Source organism: Vicia villosa, unplaced genomic scaffold, assembly GCF_029867415.1.
Source record: "Vicia villosa cultivar HV-30 ecotype Madison, WI unplaced genomic scaffold, Vvil1.0 ctg.004003F_1_1, whole genome shotgun sequence".
Lineage (NCBI taxonomy): Eukaryota > Viridiplantae > Streptophyta > Magnoliopsida > Fabales > Fabaceae > Vicia > Vicia villosa.
In genome coordinates, this window is record NW_026706357.1 from 81293 (window position 1) to 103113 (window position 21821).

The following is a 21821-nucleotide window of genomic DNA, read 5'->3' on the forward strand; positions in this document are numbered from 1 at the left end:
TATCACGGGTGACACTAGATTTTTCATATGATGTATATTTTCCTCTTCTATCAATTCTGGGACAATGAATAGTTACTATATTCTCTTTCAACCAATGTTTTGAATTTTTTGAACGTATCAAATGCACTAGACTTTTCATTAAAACAAATAAATCCAAATTTTCTATTAAAATCATATGTAAAGGTAGTGAAATACCTGGTTTTAGTAAAAATAGAATTGACTCTGTTTCTAAAATTGATTATACTTGAAAGAGAGAATTCTATCAAACTTGAAAGAGCATTTTGTAGCTTTTAGGTTTAAACATGATTTTTTCACTAAAATTTATTGTTCAATTCACAAGTGTGTTTAAGCCCTTATGTCTCATGTGTGCATATCTGATGCCACATTTTTAAGATTTCAATTGCTTAATTGTTTGAAAAAACAATGGCATGATTACGAATGAATGAATCACATACATCCTATTCAGAGACATTTAAGTAGTTAAGATCAAACCTTTCTCTTGAAAAATTTGGCAAGAATCATACTTAAACACAATATTTAGATTTTTCTGATGGAAGTTGTCCAATCATGAGAAAATTATTCCTCAAACACATGTAGGTAGTATACATTAGTAATCACATGTGTTTTGCTACCAATGCTTAGCTTCACATTCTTTTTCCCTATGAAAGACATTTTTGAGTTATCTCATGATTTAACAGTTTTCCTAAAGCTTCCATCAAATTCGGTAGTGTTATATCTGTGAGAGTCCCAAACAAAGGCGACTCCAGAGTCCCTGCCCTAGAACGATGCTGCCCGGGCAACGCCCACACGGAACACAAGGGGTTCTTCGCCTTTGGGACTGATGACCAATATAGTATTGTTGCCCCGCGTTAGCCATGTGAAAGAGTGATACCACAACTCCCAGATAAATGGGTAGTCAATAACCTCCCCTAATCATGGATGAGCATTGGCACCTCCTAGGGTTTTATAGAAACTCTAGCCCAAAAGGCTTTTATAAATACCTATCCCCTAAAGGGAGAGAAGACATATATTAACTGATACACATCAGACTATACATATATTTATCCTAAAAGCATCACATTACATCCAAAGCCTCTCACCTCACATGAGCATGTCTTCTAAACCACCATAAACACCGCCATATAAGGCTTCTCGCCGTCGTAGGCAAGCCCTAATCCTCATATAGTGTAATATAACTACTAAGGCCTCTGAGGACCCTTGTCTGTGCAGAGGTAACACACACCTATACTTTTTAAATAGTACAGTTGCGCATACCGTGGGGCCTCGATAAAACTAACATGAGCCACACCTTCTTCATCACATTCACCATACCTACTATCATCCTCCACTTATGTACCCAACCTTTCGCCGCTATGGTTAACAAGAGAACTGCATCCCCTACACCAGAGAATACCATTGGTAGCAGTTAAGCCAACGCCCTGGCAAAGATGTGTGTTGCCATGCACAAATTACGCTGTCAGAATCAGACATTGGAAGAGAATGTCCACCACATTAGACACCGCCAACAAGAATAAAATCTTTTAGAAGAGATGGAGGGACTGAATCCCCAACTACTCTCAGATGAGATATGGGAATGACCTATCCAATAAAGGTTTTAACCCCCCATCTAGCCAAGTTTGATGGGCGTAGTGACGCTTATGAGCATGTCGCCTCCATTAACATGTAGATGACCATCATTAGGGCGTCTTATTCCTTGAAGTGAAAACGGTGGTTGAGGTTGTAGATAATTGAAGGCGAAGATTATTGGGTGTGAGAAGAGAAAAACTTGAGTAAGTAGAAGAATAAGTAGTGGACGATAGGACCAATGTTGGGAGAACTATGGAGCTGATGAAGGTTGGGAGAGAGAATACGAAACAATGAGAAAGTAGAAGGAGAAGAGTGGTAGAGAGTAGTGACCTTTAGAAAAATGAGAAAGAGTGTAAAAGCGGGAATACAAGTGGATGGGACATTTCGGGGCAAGGTTTAGAAAAACAAAGTGTCATTGTTCCAAGGGATGTAGGATTTCGATGAAAGGTTTGAAAGATGAAGTAGTTCAGTTTGGATATAAAGGAAAGAAAAGTTGTTTTCCAAAAACTATAAAGTTTGTTCTCAGTGTAGTAGTTCAAATAGTTCAATTAGTTACATTAGGGGCATGAAAAGACCAACTTTTCTCAAAATGTACTAACGTATAAAAAGTAAGGCAATGGGTAGTAAAGAGTTTTCCCGAGACCCAAGTTTTCATATATGATAGATTTCGACATCTTCAAAACACATCTTAGAATATTTTGGTTTTACATTATTTTAAGTTAGTCATAACAATATTGATTTATATTGAAATTGGTCCAAATTTGTACATCTATATAGTGACAATTGATAAAGTTGTAGTAGAATATTTATTTTCCTAACATTATTGTAATTCAATGGAATGGAAAATTCAAATTTAACTTATACTCACAGAAGGTCTTGTGCCCGGGCAAGCAGGTCCACAATTCAGTGCCTCAAGAAAATGGGACCCTCAATTTTGAGAGGTATAGTTAAGAAATTCTAATTCTGAAATAATATATATATTAGCGATTTTAATACAAATTATTACTTATAGTTCAGCGGTGCAGTCATTTTTATGAAAGCTTATTATCAACTGTTCAACACTTAGTTTCTTACAAATTACAAATTATAACTCTAGTATTTAAATAAATATTATGCGACAATTAACATTTCTCAAATTTTAATTATAAAATAATTTTTATATAATCAATTGACAATTAACATTTTTCAAATTTTAATTATAAAATAATTTATATATAATCAATGGAATTTTATAATGAGATTTTACTCTCAATAGTTATTTATCGTAACCCTTATAATTTTATTTTAATTTATTTTAGTATAAATTTTAGAGATTATTTATGTTATAATTAAATATTAAAAAGTTTATCATACAATTAACTCATTTATTATCAAATTTTTGTTAGAAACTTTTATCCGCGTTGAAATTTTTTTTATCGGTAGAAACAATCAAGATTTTATATTTTTGATATTGCCTCCGAAATTCTTCTTCATTTTGGAAGCGAGTAAAAAATCGGTTCATTTTGGAGGCGAGTAAAAAGTCAATTTTTTATTAGGAGTCAATTTTTTTTTTGTCTTGGGTCTCTAAAAAGTCGAGACCAACTCTACTCATTCTCTTCAGAATAATTTGATCAATATTTATTTTAACTTCATTTACAAATGCCTGTGTTACCATCTTCCTTCGTTTGAAGAATTTGAATAATGAATGAATTCTATACACAATATACAAATGAATTTGGGCTACCATCTTCCACAAGCATATATCTTTCTTTCAACATGCCAACTCAACAAAACATGAGACCTTTCTCTTCTCAATCACCAAAGACACTTTCTTAAGATAATCTTCAATAGGTAGAAACATAGAATATGCCATTTTCTGAGAACTCTATCCATTTTGGTAAAGTTTTCATCACCTAAGCAATGAATGAGAATGCTTTAATAGTTGTTGTAAAGGTGGTTGTCCTTGTGCTTTACACAACAATCCCTTCATTCTTTCAGCCACCTAAGTTTCATTATCATAGTTAATAATTAGCACCAAACTTGAATGCAAAACAAAACATTATGCTTATGTATAAATAAATACCTTTCCGAAACTACCCCTTGCATATGGAACAGTCCTTGGATATGAAAATGAAGTTGGAGGAGATTTTCTACTTGTCTCTTCTCTACTTGGTGATTTTCCATTTGTTTTGCTTCTTGTCATAATGCTAGAAGACCCATACCATTTACTTTTATCATTATTATGCATTGTATTAGGTAGACTAGATTCCTAACATTACAAAATAAACCATATCAAATATGTAAGAATAATTCATTTGATTACAAATTTAATTAGCAATTAGTAGAATTGAAATATTCATTAAAGATTAATCAATTTCATACCAGAAACAACACTGTTGCACAGTGCTTGACAACCTCCAAGTTCATCCTAACATCATCTAGGCTCCTGTTTCAAATTAATCTTAAAAAATGTTACAAAGCACTTTATAATCACGTGGACCGATAGCAGAAATCCAATAATATGTGGTCCAATTGATCTAAAATCTGGCTCTGATATACCATAATAAAAATTGTGGTTGAGCCTAACTTAATCTCTATGAACACATTCATATATGACCGATGTCGGACTTTTAACACAAAATTTGGATAAACAACTTATTTAAACACCTGCTTACCTGTGCTTTTGTTCTCCTAAGCCAAAATAAGAAGCCAATGTTGCCATCTGTTTATACAAATAACAGTTGTTAAAAACTTGAAATTGTGATGAATCATGAATCATGAATCACATGCAAGTTCTTCTTCACATACCTTCATATTACCAGCTCTTCTTCCAAATTTCTCAGTAAGAACCCCCAAAGAATCAATAATTCCAACAGGCACAGGTGCTGCTCTATTGATACCATCAAAAGCCTCTTTGATACGAACACAGTCAAATCTCTGAATGTTATGACCAGCCCAAACCTTTCCATTCAAGATATTAAATATCCTCTCTGCAACTTCTTCAAAAGATGGTGCAATTTTCACAGCTGCTCGTGTTATTCCACCGATTCTACTAGACTTCACTGGCACAACAGATAAATCTTTTGGCCTTATCAATGTTGTGTAGCTCTCGATTTCGTTGAGTTTGTGAGCACTAACAACAATTGCGCCGAATTCGAGGACCCAGAATTGTTGTCCAGGTTTTTTTGGCACGTTAGTTTCTAAATCAAAGAACACAATTTCAGGTGCATGTAGGTTAATATTGCATGAACTTGAAGATATCTTCTCCATTATAAAGTTAATTTTCTTTATAATTATTTTCTGTAACTTCGTTAATTGATGTGTTGAATTTGGTTTAATGTGTTTAGTATTTATAGATGAAGATTAGGTGGTAGGTACGTAATCCTTTGGAACAGGAAAAAGAGAAATGAAATTCTTGTTTGTGAAGGTTGATTGTCTCCAAGTTGAAGTCACTATGCATGGAGAATATGTAAGATGGAGAGTTAAGATTCACTTTGCTTCTTTGTAATTATTGCCTCTTCAACAGGAAACTTGCGATGTAAACCTTGGCTTTGCCTATTGAAAAACTTGCGTGTTTGTTGGACTTGGACATGTCAAGCACTCTCCTCCTTTATGGGAATAGATTGATTCTGGGCTAAAATAAGCATATACTATGCTGCCGCATATAATATATCATTAGTTGATAAATTAATTCATGTATGTATGCCCTCAAGGGATTAATTATCTCTAGTTGTGGTTTGGGACTGTGTTTTGATGCCTAAGTAGCCTCTTTCTGGCCTCATGAGCTCTACTAAATACAAAGGGGGCTCTTCACTGATAGGATTAAAGGAATTTCTCAATGCACTCTATGAATTACTAGGACATCTTATAAAAATACAATAATATCTTTAAATTTCCGGACATATATTAAATATACTAAATTCATATGTAAATATACTCATTTTCGTATTAATTTTTTTTTTGACTGGATTTTCGTATTAATTTAGTGTATGAATATAGAGTGAATTTGAAAATACATCTCCGACTCAATTTTAAAAATAATTTAGGGTGAATTTCACTTAGAAAGTATTTTGGTGAAACTAAAATACGCCTAGAAATACATTTTCGAAATTAGAAGAACATTTTTTGGATTTTCATAGGGTGTTTTTCCACCGTATATAGTGGAGTAAGAAATTCCCTAGTATTAATTACTTGGTTATCTAAGTGCTTGTGTTTGATTAAGAGTATTTTCATTTAGTTCTTAAAAAGTGTACTCAACAAAATTGTTCTTCAATGGATGCTATTTTTATTTCAATCTTGTATAAATGCAATTTTCATTTTACAGCAGGATGCTTCTTTCTTTACTTGGTATCACCTTTTCTTTGCTCTTCCATTTAAGTGTAACATGCAAAACAGAGAAAAGAAAATGTACCACAGAGAAAAGAAAATGTACCAACTTTGTTATTGTAATCTTAGACTATAACTTTATTTGTTAAAACAGTCCCAGCCTATTATTTTCATAATAAACATAAACATATTACAAAATAACTCAAAAATAAAATACACAAATTACAACAATCAAACCAACAGCACTAAACAAGTGCAGCAGAAGTAAGAGAGATAAGTGATTTCTTAATTCTCTCTACAGCTGCCTGTAGAGTAGGAAGGGATGCTGCATAAGAGATACGGATGCAAGTATCGTCTCCAAATGCACTCCCTGGTACCAGTGCTACCTGTAGACAAAACACAATGTTATGAGCTACGTAACACCGACACTTCACTTCAAACTGAAGGTCATTCTGCTAACAAAACATCACTAAAATCTTGAAAGACACTAAATGAGTATACCTGGCCTTTTTCCAATAGATATCGACAAAGAGACTCAGAATCCTCAATTTTACCAAATCCTTCAGCTTCTCTTCCATAATAGATGCTGAAGTCAATGAATAAATAAAATGCTCCCTGCAAGGAAAGAGAAAGTATTTATTCATGAGTTAAAAGGAAGATGAAAAAGGGCCAAAACATAGAGATTGATTATCAAAGGAATGAACAAAAAACAAGATGGATTTGCACCTTTGGTTCGGATATTTTAACACCGTCAATTTCTCTAAAACTTTTAACCAAGTAATCCCTTCGTTCCCTGAATGCTTTCACCATGATAGATACAGCCTCCCCACCAGCATAGCCCAGTCCTAATGCAGCAACTCCAGCTTTCTGAGATATACTACTGGCCCCTGAAGTCAACTGAGTTCAATAAAACACGTCAGCTACTAAAGAATGCATATCAAATAACAAAGGTATTCCAAATAATTCCAAATGAATGCTCAAAAGGAAATCAAGAAAAGATGACAAGTAGAATAAAACTGGCAAATATGGCGAGTCAGCATACCTGACTTTGGATCTTTCCGCATGCTGCAATAAAATGTTTTGGGCCAGCAATATATCCAAGCCGCCATCCAGTCATTGCAAAGGCCTGCAATAACACAGTTTAAAAGCATCAGGATCCAATTTGGAGACCATCCATACTTATTTCGCAATTTAGAATCATACTAATAAATGCAGCATAGCATTTATTAGCCGATAAGAATCACTAGATATAATTATAACAGAAAGAGAACGTGATATACAGATTAACCTTAGAAAATCCATTCACAGTTAGAGTTCTGTCCCACATTCCCGGCAAAGATGCAAAGCTTGTATGTGTTGCTGGTGCATAAATTATGTGTTCATAAATTTCATCAGAGATAACCTGCACAAAACAGCCGTTAAGATCTTAAGAGGAACTACAATCCAACTTGAACATATTGAAGCGCTTGTGATTGCATCAGAAATGTATGTATGACTTTACCAGAAGCCTAGGGTGCTTTGCTACAATCTGGGCTATCTCTTCAAGTAATTTCTTAGGATATACAGATCCTGTCGGGTTAGATGGCGAACAAAGAATAAGCAGTCTTGACCTTTCAGTAATTGTGGCCTCAAGGAGTTTGGGATCTAAAAGGAAATCATCAGATATTGACGTTGGAAGAATAACGGGTGTTGCATCAGCCAATCTTGCCATTTCTGGGTAACTAACCCAAAAGGGAGCTGGAACAATGACCTGAAATATTCGTATCAGAAATGAAATCCATCATAAGACAATAATAAGTTTTGACGAATTGTAGAATGCAAATAGCCTAATACAGCAATGGAAGCCACAGGCAAGCACAGCAGTCACCAGAAACTACTAATGCATCAAAGATTTTCATAGGCTTTCATTAAAACTAGATTACAAGAATTTGAATAATTCAAATGAGTCTGTTCGAGTTAAACTATCCACCGATACCCAACCCAAAAGACTTCAGTTTCATCATAACTATTGAGTAGTTCTTCTAGTGAACTAAACCCCTTTACTCACCTCATCTCCTGGCGAGCAAACTGCAAGCACGGCCTGAGCAATACTCTGCTTAGCACCATTACTAATAACAACTTGATCAGGAGTATAAGAAATCCCATTCTCCTCTGCAAAATCAATCAATTATATCACATTGTCAAAATCCACATCCCATATAATCAATCCAAATAAAACCATATAGTATATTACAAATATACAATCAAACAAACCTTTAAGCTTATGACAAATCGCTTGGCGCAATTCCAACGATCCAGCATTAGGGGTGTACCTCGTGTGTCCTTCACGAATCGCATTAATTCCAGCCTACACTACCACACAAGACAAAACACTAAGGCCACATTTGAATAAACAACTTAATTAATCACTCATAGCATACATGCATAATGCATTTATGATAAAAGTACTTAAGATTAAACAGAAATTTCGCAATGAAACTGAGAAAATACCTCAGCTATGACAGAGGGTGTATCGAAATCGGGCTCACCAGCCGCCAAGCGAATAACAGGAACACCAGCTTGAACAAGAGCAGTAGCTTGATCAGTTATAGCCACAGTCCTCGAAGGCTTGACAGCATTGACACGTGGACTCAATGAAATGTCAACACCCAATTCATCAAAATCGGTTTTTGACTTAACTATCAATCTCCCTCTTCTGTTCTGGTCCACCCCAACAACGCATTTCACCGCGTTCATATCCATTGTTCTGCAAATTCATGAATGAAAAAAAATGAACTTATTAAGAAAAGAAGGAGAAGAAAAAGAAGTGAGAGTTGGAGAGTTACCTGTGTGGAAAGGTGGAGAGGCTTGAGGAGAAAGAGAGGGATCTGGAGAGGTGGCGAGTTTGGTCATGGAATGAGATACCACACGTGGTGGTTTTGAATAAAGTTTGTGCCATGTGAGATAGGTTTGGAAGACGAATAATTGAATCTAAACTAGGAATTGTGAAGAAGAATCGTAATGAAGATATAAATGAGAAGAGAAGGAGGGGTTTGGTAGGGAAGTGGGTGGGAGAGAGTTGGTGAAACCTGAAATTTCCTTATTCAAAGAATTACTAATCAAATTCAATTTTATTTAATTAAATACTAGAGTTTCGTGTATATGTGTGGCGGCCATTTTTATGATTGAAAACTCAATGTTTGATATTATTAATTTAAGGGATAATAGCTATTTTGTCCTCTGTCATATATGCGAGGTTTGAAAAATGTTCCTCTAAAAAAAAATTAGATTCGCCGTCTAACATATGGCGAACAAAGTTTCCCCTGTGAAGGATTCCCCTATTTTGCGCTTAAAAAAGTTGGAATTTCCCTGCTTTTGGACCATCATCCACGGTCCGTTCCAGTTGTCATTTTGAGTATTCTTCTGTGCAGACGTACCTTCACCACCGTCATTCCTCTTTAACACCTTTTCCACGATTTCACCATTTTCCGTTTTCAATGTACATCCTTCTTTGTAGTGACCATATCTTCCGCATTTAAGACATAACAAGTGTAATCCTTCATACTCAATCTTGTAGCTTCTATCCTTGATCGAGAACATCGCAAGTAGAGGCTGTGTAAGATTAACTTCAACACCGATTCTTGCATATTTTCCCCTTTAGAATTAAATTTCTTTAAGGGCAAAACAGGGGAATCTTTCACACAGAGACATAACAGTTGACTTTTTCCCGTTCATAAAAGATGAAATGCCTACATGTCTGTCCCGTCCTGCCCGCACCTATGGTTTTACAGGGCGGATATGGTTTTAGACCACGTGTGTCCATTTAAAAAAATATTTATAACGTATTGTAACTTATACACAATTATAAAAATAATTGTGTCAACATTTGACTTTTTCTTGTTTATAAAAATATTTGTAAGTTATTTTCGTTTATAATTTTTTTTTTTTAAGAAACTAAAAATTTATTACTAACAAAAGATCCTTCAAGTACAAGACGTACTTAGAAAACTACAACACGGTAAAACTCAAATCTAAAACTAACCCCGAAGAAATAACAGACAACACCGAACAAAGGATACACTGCAAAGGATTAAACATTCAAATATGATAATCAACCGTAAAACCCATAAAATAAGATTTCAACCACCAGTACGATTGAAGCTTAACCTTTTCAACAATTGTCATCACCGACAAACGCGAATTCTGAAAGATCCGTTGATTACGTGCTTTACAAATTTCCCACACAGCCGTTATCCAAATGACATGCAAGACAATACGATACTCCTTATCCTCCCCCGCCAATGCCACAAAATAGTCATGATGGTCCCTCCAATGGCCCTGAAAGACCGACACAAAACCAAGCCACCCTACTAGGATCGGCCAAACAATACTTAAATGCGGACACCGGACAAAAAGATGATCCCTATCCTTAGTCTCCATACAACCATTAGAACAATTTTAATTCTCCTCCGTTAAAATATTACGCCACATCAATTTTGATTCTCCTCCGCTAAAAAAAAAGGAGAAACAAACTCTTTAATAACAACACCCACGTTAAAGTGGAATATCTAATTTTTTTCTTCTTCAATATTAATTTCATTCCCTTAATAAACCCAATAAAATTGAATTATTAAATTAAAATTATTGAGTAATTTTTCTTCTTCAACGTTTAAGTCAAAACGAATTTTATAAAATTGGACAAAATAAAAAGATTTGTCAAACCAATAAGAAAATGAAAAAACTGTGAATGTCAAGGCCATTGAAACAGGATGTTCACAGAGATCAAATAATATAAAAAATGATAGTAATAAATAAAATTGAATAGAAAATAAAATATTAAAATAGGTAATTTATTCTCTTATTATAAAGGGTTAAATATACAAAATCACATTGTAATATTAACGAGTTTTGATTTTAGTCCTTGATAAAGTTTTTTTTTTAAAACTCTCATTGCAATTTTCTGATTCCCACCGATACACCCCTTACTGTCACATTGTAACAAAGATTCTCTCTAACTGCTTACGTGGCAGTCCACGTGGTATTTTTATATTATTTTTTAAATACACGTAGAATTTCTTAATATTTTTATTACTACTTTTTTATATATTATTAATTTTTTATAAATTTTTCGTAAATTATTTTTATTAATTTTTTTACAACAAAGGAAGACGAAAATTGAGTGTGAGTGGTAGATACAAGGTACACTGGGATCTAATTTTTTGTGTGAATATTTGTGTATATTAGATTGAAGATTCTACGTTGTGATTATGGTTCTTGGAAACTGACTGCCAACAAAAAAAGTATTATTTTGTACTCCATTGAAGACTTCAGTAGTTCCAAGTGAAGGTAGTTGTAGATCGAAGTTTGGAGTTTCCAAGATCCTTGAACATAACAAAGGTTGGGACATCCAAATTTAGACTTGTGTTGTATTAAGCATTAATTGGCTTGAAGTATTCTGTGTTGCGTGATTATTTGTTGTAACAAAAATTATGTATATTAATTTGCAAAATAGTGAAAGATCTAACAAATTTTTAGTGTTTCGACAATGATGTCTGGACTATGCTCAAAGCAAGGAAGAACGTAATTAAATAGTATAAATGTGGTGTACAATTTCTCTCTCCTTATTTCTTTTACATTCCAGTATAAATTTGCATGTTCTAAATTTTATCGCTTTGTAGAATCACATGTTGATATTTTATCTACTTATAGTGATTTATTGTGTAAGCGTATGTATGTGATATATCTAGTCATTTGAATTTTCATTCTGGAGATTATGACTGTATAAACGTTTGATGATAGATTGAACATTCGATTAATCAAATTCAATTAAGTCATTGTGTGAAAATTAAATTGTGTTGATTGATTATAAAGTTGCTTGCTTAAGCTATTCTATCTTTCTCAATTGTTGTAATTGTTGATGATCATAGATAATTGTGACATCAGTTCAATCACCTTTTATAAAAACTTTCCATGTCTTTCTCTTTTGTATGTAATATGCGCATGTATTTGTAAAACTCTATTTTTTTTAAAATGTTTTTGAAAATGGATTTTAGAGGAATAGTCCACTCAACCCCCTCTTTCTAGACCATCTGATACCTGTATTCTCTCCTAACACATGTTTATACCAATAAATCCTTCGAGGTTGATCTGAAAAAATGCGAGAAAAACTCAATCATCTATTATAGAAGCTCCGTTGAGGTCAAAAATTGTGATCCAAACACAAAAGTGATTGAAGAATTTGATTTGCCTCTTGGTGAGGGATTTCAAAATACTGTGAGGCATCGAACATAGTGATGAATACACTATAGAAATCCAATTTTCAAAACAACTTGGAATTGAGAGTGAACTACTCAAGAATTAAATGAGAGTTTATTACCTTCGGATTGATGAAAAAATTGAGACTCACTAATTCCAATTTAGACAAATTGAATATTTTGCAATGAAGGCGCTTGCAGATCAATCAATAGCTGAGAGCAAAAATTCAAAATGATAATTCAATGTTTCTTCATCTACTTTCTACAATTTCTCTCTACCACTACCTCTTAATTCAACAAATCAAGATTTTCCAAAAAATCTGAAGGTTGAGGTTCACCGATAACAATATTACAGTTTTTATTTTGTTCTTTAATTTTATGCACGTGATTGAAGAAAAGTGGTGTAGGATTGTTGTTCAGGGAGTAGAGAGTTTTGTCGTCAAGCTTAAAATTCTTAAAAAATGAAGAATGCTTATGCCTAGATGATCTACGATGATGAACAAAACTTATATTGTGTTCTTCTTGGTGAATTAATACTAATAGTGGCAATTAAGGTGTTGAGATTTCTTTTTCTTAGAGCTTGATTCCATGGAAGCAAAAACTCCCTTTTCTTGATCATTTAGAAAGATCTTCATCTTCATTGATGAAAGAATCATGGGATGAGAGAGTCAAAGGTCATATACTCATTTGAAAGATAGAAAACGTGTGAAAATAGTTATGCAGTAACATATTAGAATAGATTGAAAAAGATAATCAAAATTGTTTATTACATTATTATTTATATAGACTAGATTGGATTGTCTAACTAATTAAATAATTAAAACTTAATTAATTTTTAACTAACTAACTAATTTAACTAACTTCAACCTTATATGAAGATTATTTAGTTTTTATCCCCTGTTAAAATGTTCTGCATATTTTTTTATATATAAAATGATATTGACATTTCGATTTTTATCAGATTTATATTTTTTATATCGTGACATTCATCTAAATAAAAATTGTTTAAACACATGTCCATCATAACAATTAATAAGATTAATAGTTGTGAAACTTTAAGAAAAATTTCGAACTCTAAATCATATTTGTTTTTACCATTGTTACAATCGACTAACTTATTTTTTTTCACCTTAAATATCACGTCAAATGTAAAAAAGATCGATGTGCCAATGTTATAAGATTAATTGCTATGTATTATTATTGTAAAATATTTTATATTATAATTTTTCATAAGTAAAAATTCTTTACATTATCGTATATTTCAATTAAATTCTTTTACATAAATCGTACTAATCTTATTATAAACAAGAAAATCTTATAACAAACATAGAACAAACCGTGTGTGTTTCCATTTACAGTTGACAAGCATGATTATGGCTTATTCCAAGTTGCCATAACAACTTTTGCTAGGAAGATTATCATGTAATTTCCTTCACATTGGATTCTTTGACTGAAAGCTTTTTATAGACTATAATAATTATACGATCAAGTCAATTTTTATAAAAACTTTTGCAATACTTAAAAAACAAGTAAGTGTCATTAACTATTTAAAAATACAACTTAACTTGTAAGAAATTGATGGAAAATGATCAAATATACCATCAACATTCTCTTCAACTAAACTTGGAATTTAAAAACCGCGTTGACAAGCATTTTGATATTTTAAAATCTATGTAAAATATAAATGAAATAAAAACTATTCTCACGTCTCTTTAATTATAAGTGTATTTTCTTACAATTATTTTATATTTTAAATATTTTGACTTTTTAAAATATTATTATTTATTATATTTTAATTCATCTAACTATTCCACTAATTTATTAATAAAAATATTTTGAAAAAAAATATTTATTGTTAAAATAAATAATTTTAAATATTATTTTAAAAAATATGTAAAATTCAAAGAAAATACTTCAATACAAATGTATTTATAATTGACATTATACTAGTTTTTAAAATTCAAAAAATAGTTTTTGATAGGCTAAATTACAGTTTTGGTCCCCCTGTTTTAGGTTTTTCACGATTTTGGTTACCCTATTTTTTTTAAACAGTTTTGGTCCCCCATCCCTATTTTGTCCATGAACAGTGCATGAACAGTGCATGTCCGTACATGAACAGTACATGTCCGTATATGAACAGTGCATGAACAGTTGCATCAAAATTGGGATGGAGGACCAAAACTGTTTAAAAAAAAAATAAGGAGACTAAAATCGTGGAAAACCCAAAACAGATAGACCAAAACTGTAATTTAACCTTTTGATATACATATTTAAATTATTTGCAACAAATTCATTTCCTATTTAGTTCTTTCATTTTGTCTAGAGAGTTTTCTCCATGAAAGTATAGTGGAGTGTGGAAATGTGAAAATAGGACAAATAAATTTGTTCATAGAATACTTTTTTGATTTTCCTATGCCCTTGTTTTGAAGGCAACACACTCTTCTGACTTTACGGCAATGCTTTCATTTTTAACAAACTGATGTGTAAGTTTTCTTTTGAAAAATTCAATATATAATTGTATACTAATTAAATGAATTACTTACAATGTATGTGATGCTGGGTCCCTATTCATTTTGGTCCAATGTTTAAATTTTTTTTTTATCGATGCATATGAAATTTTATATTTTTTATTTAAATGAATTTTAGTTAATTAGACATATTAGTATTATTAGTTGCACTACTTTAGTTTTTTTTTAAACTATATTAACTATTTTAAATTTTAAATGAAGATATGGTACCAAACTCTTTTTTAACAGTTTTTTTTTTGTTGACTTACTTGGTGGTCTTAGTTTTTATCATGTTGTTTTAATTTCAATCCTTTCAATAGAGAAGAATATAAGATACCAAAAAGAAAAGCTTGCCAAACTAGTATTAAATTCAACTATAATTATGTTTCTATAAACTTAATTATGGGAATTAATAGAGTTAATTGTTAGGTATCTTGGTGAGGAAATTTTACAACGGTAAATTAGCAAGAGTATTAATATATCAATATGGTAATATTAGAAAATTTCAAAATGTCAATCTAGAGGACAACATGATATTATACGGTTTTTGTTTTAATTCTGTAGAACAAAAATGTATTTGGGAAGTGGTTGATTTCTGAAGATTCAGGTTGAAGTCTTTGGTCCACGGAAAGAGTTTTAGGGTACCCGACGATAAGTTCCAACCACCATTTGACAAAGATCTTTTTGTGTCTTCAAGAGAAGAGAAAGAGAGCTCATGGAAACCTTTCCCGAGTGACGTAATTCCCCAATGACCAAGTTTGTTCCAAAGAGGAGTGAGCTTATTTCTAAGCGCCGCAACGGTTAACGGAGAAGGCCCTTTGGGCCAAATCACACGACCATGGAGATTGTGCTTGCAATCCTCAATCCCGGCTAAGTATTCCTCCCCAGGGATGGATATGGCTAAGCAATCACCTTTGTAACATGGTTGAAGAAGCTGAGATGTAGGAATTTGACACACATTAGAGTTTTGATTTAGAGCTTGAACAAAGCATTTTTTTGGAGTTTTTGAATCGATTTTCTGAGTAGGGTTGAGATTTGGCTTAGGGATGTCAAGACACGACCAAGGGACTTGAAATAATTTGGTGGTCATGGTGGTTTACCACCGCTAACGACCGAAGAAGAGGATTGTTGTGAATCTTGTTGTGAATTACGACAAAATTCAGTATAAATTTGTGAGGCAAAGAATAGTAGCAACCAAAATAAATGATCTACTTCAATAATAATCCGTACACAGATAACAGAATAAGGCGAGAAAAAGACGAAGGTTTGTTTATCCAATTCGATCAAACAATCTACTCCGGGGAGAGAGCAACTCTCCAATTCACTATACTCAGAAAGTTGTTACAAGAGATTACAGATGAGTTACACGAAAATAGCCTTCGCAGTTTCCAAAGAACAAACCCTATTTTCTACAGTGTTTCCCAACCTCTCCAACTCTAAATATAAGAATCACTCAAACCCAAAGTGTTTAGAAGCATTTCCCAATCCCCTTAGATAACTCTAAAGGTTTCCCAAAAACCTTTGTCTTTTTAAATTTTCCCATAGAATTCCCTAAACCCTTATTCTCCCTTGTTACTATAAGCTCTAAGATTATCACACTATAATAACAAAAGAGATACATATTTATAATAGTCAAAATCCAACAAATTCCAAAAAAATAGAATAAAATATAAATATATTATTATAATATTATAATATCTCTCACATATTATAAATATCTTATAATATCTCTTACACTATTATAATTAAATAAATAAATAAATATATATATTAATATCTTTTAGAATATTATAAATATATCTTATAATATCTTTTAGAATATTATAAATATCTTATAATATCTTTTATATTAATTTATATGATCTCCAAATTAAAATAAAATATTATAACATTAATGAATGGATCAATGAATCGAACCAACCGAATTCAATACCCGTGAACCGCTCAGACCAGACTATTTTTGACTTTCTGATTTCTGACAATCTAAAAATATGTTTTCTTTCTCTTCGTCACCAAAGATTTTAAGGCATATTCCAACAATCTCCACCTTGAATTTAAACCGTGTTGATACCAATTTAACAATAAACAACATTGCTGCTCTCTACCAGGTTGAAACTCTAATCAATAACATTGATCAAATTCAAACAACCCTTGAATCTTGATCTCGCCACTTGCTTCCCATTACCCTTTTCTTCCTATGTAATTTAACAAGCCTACAAGTATGATTCTTCAATCACCCTTGAGTCCACCTGTTTTTAAATGCCTCCCTGAAGGTTTTTCTTCTTTTATTTTGCAGTTCTTCAGCCACATTAAAAACATAACATCCAAGGCTAGCGTAACCGTCCCTTTGAGATGATACCATAACCCTCATTACCTTATCATGAGTCAAATGATAATCAGAAATCTCCGTAACCGTTCCCTCACTACTACTAGTATCCATTGTAGGAAAATCCACCTCAAACTGAGTTTTCTCCGTTATAGTTTCTCCCTTGGTTTTCACTATTCTCCCTCTGGAGAAATTCTCTACCAACCAAGTAAGTTATTTTATCTTCATCTCTTCCCAAAAAACTTAATAAAAACTCCGCGGTAACATGCATTTTTATTCCTTGATTCCTGCAAAATTCATTATACTCCTCTGAAACTTTCTCAAGGTATTCATAACGCCTTAAACCCAAATCTCATAGTTCTTCCTTGTCATGAAAGCCTCCACTAGTTAACGATAAATGAATAACAACATTTGAACCTTCTAAAATATATAGACCACATATTTTAGACCCTTCAGAAATAATCAATTCATCACGTGAAATCTTTAAGACTTCATGTTCAACTCTAGTACAATAGCCTATATCATCAAACATATTTAAAGATAACAAATTTCGGTTGAGTTCTGGAACATACCTCATATTGTGAATAAGAAGTTCACGATCATCAAACATTTTAAATCTGACCGTACCAATACCATGAACCTTGCAAGCCTTATTATCACCAAGGCGAACTACTCCACCTTGCACCATCGTCAAAGTTTCAAAGTATTCTATTCTTGGACACATGTGATAAAGGCAACTATATTCAGTTTCCAAAATCGATACTACTAGTACATCGGCATACTCATAACTTTCCTCACCCAAGGCAACTGAAGCTTGAACAAAATCTTCATTGACCTTTCTCTCAGGATAATCCCTTTTAAAGTGACCGATTTTCTGACAATTAAAATATTTTATCTTTAACTTGTCATACCTCTTTGATTTGGACATCCATTTATGCTCACCTCCTCCTCTTTACATATTTAAGCCTTCACCACTATCTTCAATCTTCAAATATTTCGACTTTGAAAATTCTTTGGATTTCACCGTTGTCATAAATAAGGACATCCTTAAAGTGCTCAAAGGATCTGAGTAATGAACTCAACAAGAGCAAAGTCTTGTCCTCATCATCAATCTTCACTTCAATATTCCCAAGATCATCAATAATATTGTGAAATTATGTAAGCTGCTCAACTATGGATTTGTTCTCCACCATTTGGAATGAATATAGTTGTTATTTTAGATACAACGTGTGAGCCAAAGACTTTCAATGATTCAAGTTTTGCCCGACTTCTCTTAGAATTTTATCCCCGAGGCACAAGATAATGGTACTCCTAGCCTTATCCAACATCTCGGTCTTCTTTACCTGTGTAAGCCCTGCATGCATCAATGCTCCACTCTTTAAAGCATCGATACATTTCTCTTGAATTAAAATTGCTTGCATCTTAATTTTACGCAACACAAAGTCGTTGTTACCTGAAATTTTCTCGATCTCCCATCTACTAACCATGGTGCTCACTTGTAATTAATACCTCTTTGCTCCGTGCTCACTGCACCACTTATTGTGAATCTTGTTGTGAATTACGAAAAAATTTAATATCAATTTGTGAGGCAAATAATAGTAGCAACCAAAACAAATGGTCTACAGCAATAATAATTCGTACACAGATAATATAACAGAATAAGGCGAGAAAAAGATGAAGTTTTGTTTACCAAGTTTGATCAAACGATCTACTCTGGGAGAGAGAGCAACTCTCTAATTTACTATACTCAGAAAGTTGTTACAAGAGATTACAGATGAGTTACAAGAAAATAGCCTTCGCAGTTTCCAAAGAACAAGCCGTATTTTTTACCAAAGTGTTTCCCAACCTCTCCAAATCTCAATATAAGAATCACTCAAACCCAATGTGTTTAGAATTATTTTCCAATCCCCTTAGATGACTCTAAAAGTTTCCCAAAAACCTTTGTCTTTCTAAGTTTTCCATTGGAACTCCCTAAATCCTTATTCTCCCTTGTTACTATAAGCACTAAGATCGTCACACTATAACAACAGAAGAGATACATATTTATAATAGCCAAAATATAACAAATCCATAACAAATCCCAAAAAAAAATCTCCTTAATTGTTAGAATAAAATATGTTATTATAATTTTATAATATCTCTCAAATATTATAAATATCTTATAATATCTCTTAGATTGTTATAAATATATATTTTATAATATATTTTAGAATATTATATATATATATATATATATATATATATATATATATATATATATATCTTATAATATCTTTTACAATATTATAAATATCTTATAATATCTTTTTATATTAATTTATATGATCTTCAAATTAATATAAAATATTCTAATATTAATGAATGGATCAATGAACCGAATCGACCGAGTTCGATACCCGTGAACCGCTCAGACTAGACTATTTTTGACTTTCTGCTTTATGGCAATCTTAAAATATGTTTTCTTTCTCTTCGTCAACAAAGGTTTTAAGGCATATTCGAACAAGGACCATTACTAGACAAGTAGAAGGAGAGAGAAGAGAACGTTTTCGTTGCTATTAATTATATAGGCATCCTAGTTATGAGCGTAAGTTTTTCTCACAAGACGGAGGGACGGGAATGCATACAGAAACATAACATATACAAGCTGTTGACAAAATAGTTTGATTCAATGAATTAGGACTCTATAACCACACCAATGATCCTCCAGGGTCATGCATAAAATAAAGACTATGCGGGAGGTGCCGTCTTAGGAGCGTCTAAAGTCTTCCATGACTTGGCTGAAAATAAAATGCAAAATTACTAATGATTTGAATTCTCACTGGAGATCTACTACGTCCCAGGTCGTAAACTTAGCCGAGTTCTTCAAAATGACAATGGGTCGAGATCCCTCTAGGTTCTCCAACTTCGCTAAAGTCTAAAACTCATTAAGTTCTATGATAGCAGGGGTCAAAGATACGCCAACCGAGTCAAACAACTTGCCGGTTATACTAAACAAATGCCTTTGGCACCAGTCAAGATCTAGAAGACTTCCGTCCGAGACCAGGTTATCAAAACCTCTAACAAGATATTTAACCAATGTGATCGGGTTAAGCGTTCAAATATATACAGATCGACCAGATATTATTAAATACACACTCAGGGCTATCAATAAATAGCTAGAAGTAGGCCAAATATTATAGCCTGGACCTACTCATGAGTTTTCTAAAAACTTAGAGCATCTAAAGCCTTCCACGATTTATTGCGATCATGCTAGGTCGAACGTTGAGTTAAAATAAAAGCATTAACGAATGAGTCGGGATCTCACTGGATCTTTCTGACCACTCCATACCTAGAACCTGTTAGGTTCTATGATGCCCAAATCGATCTTAAATATTATGTATCAATATAATAAAAAATTTATTAAATTAAAAAAACATTTATAATATTAAGACTATATAAAACTACTATTCTAAATTTAAAATTTGTGTTGGCAAGTATATATTTCCCTGAAGCTTAGTCTAGATTTGACTTTATTTACTTTTTCCCTTAACCTTTTCTATTATTGAGTAAATCATGTAAAATAAGGCCAAAAATAAGTAGATTGAGCTAGACATCACATCATGTGCAACATTAATGAAAATAAATAAATCAAAATCCACCTAAAATAGAAAAAATAAATTAGTTGATACTCTCTGAATCTTTGTTTTATTTTTACTTATAAGATTCTACGATAAAATATATTAAGAAAATTAGTTTGGCAATATAAATATATTTTACGTAATTATAATTATCTATGTCTTAAAACATTTTTTTTTAGTTTGTTCTTATTTCATTTTTAAAAAATTAGAATATTTTAAATTTCATTAATTTTTTTGTCAACTTATCTTAGATCATGTTAACTTTTATTTTATTTTATATTTAAATATTAACTAATTTTCTCTTCTAAAAAAGTAAAATTATAAAATTCTAGAATTTATTATCAATTTTAATACTCCAGCAATTTTTTATTATGTTATTTATCCTATGAAATTATATATATAGAAACAAAAATAGTATCAAATTATATTTTATTAGAGATATATTTAAGTTAGTTTTTTTATCTAGCACAAATATATAGTATTAATTTATAAGGAATATATTTAGAAAAAAAATAATAAATGTATTTAAATTTTTTTAAAGAGTCTCATATTAGAAACAATTTTTTTCAATATAAATTTAATAGAAAAACTAAGTATGATATAATGCATATATCCTTAGTTTATATCAATTCACCCAAAAGAAAATGTTCATTATAAGTTAAGTTAAGGTGTATTTTGGACGGCTAAATTAAATTAGATATAAAAAAAATATTAAGTTGTGTTTCAAGAGCATAAGTTACAAAGTTAAATATAAAAATATTAATTTGAAAATTACCCATTCAATTTCTCAAATATTTTAAATATTACTTTGATAATATAAAATATTTAACACTTGTCTTTATACCACATAAGTTTAAATAAATATTATTTAAGATTGACAAATCTTATCTCAACTAACAAAAACCTATATTTCTAAATTGCAAGGCAATATCAATGTTTGAACTTCACAATTATGTGTATGAGTTTGGAGTTGTTGTCGAGTGTTAAAAAACAAATATCAACTTGACATTCTATTCCACGGTCATTTTCTAATTCATATAAGGTAGTTGAAAATGAAAATCTGAATGAACAAGAAACGAAATCCAAGGCAAAAAGATACTATAGGACTAAAACAACGCGCTTAGAAAAAAAGACATAAGCTAAAATTTCAAACTTTCAATCACCAGCTTATTTTGACCAGACTTATCAATATTCAACATTAACCCAAGCACTATTTAAATATCACCGAAACCAACATATTTCTTAA

At 31.9% G+C, this 21821-nt stretch overlaps 2 protein-coding genes across 2 annotated transcripts; both read right to left on the reverse strand.

The window, feature by feature from the left end:
* Positions 1-3201: 3201 nt before the first annotated feature.
* On the reverse strand, positions 3202-5084 carry LOC131641737 (protein NEN4-like). The gene is made up of 5 exons (XM_058912039.1): positions 4375-5084; positions 4242-4288; positions 3949-4012; positions 3650-3835; positions 3202-3568 (listed from the first exon to the last, which is right to left on the reverse strand). The coding sequence occupies exons 1-5, from the start codon at positions 4834-4836 to the stop codon at positions 3476-3478; spliced, it is 852 nt and encodes a 283-aa protein (XP_058768022.1). The 5' UTR covers positions 4837-5084; the 3' UTR covers positions 3202-3475.
* An 873-nt stretch (positions 5085-5957) lies between these two features.
* LOC131641736 (bifunctional aspartate aminotransferase and glutamate/aspartate-prephenate aminotransferase-like) lies at positions 5958-8985 on the reverse strand. Its single transcript, XM_058912038.1, has 10 exons — positions 8718-8985; positions 8383-8638; positions 8146-8239; positions 7940-8043; positions 7394-7642; positions 7181-7294; positions 6935-7018; positions 6619-6789; positions 6394-6507; positions 5958-6278 (listed from the first exon to the last, which is right to left on the reverse strand). Exons 1-10 carry the CDS (start codon positions 8828-8830, stop codon positions 6138-6140), a joined length of 1440 nt encoding a protein of 479 aa, XP_058768021.1. The 5' UTR covers positions 8831-8985; the 3' UTR covers positions 5958-6137.
* Between the last annotated feature and the right edge of the window lie 12836 nt (positions 8986-21821).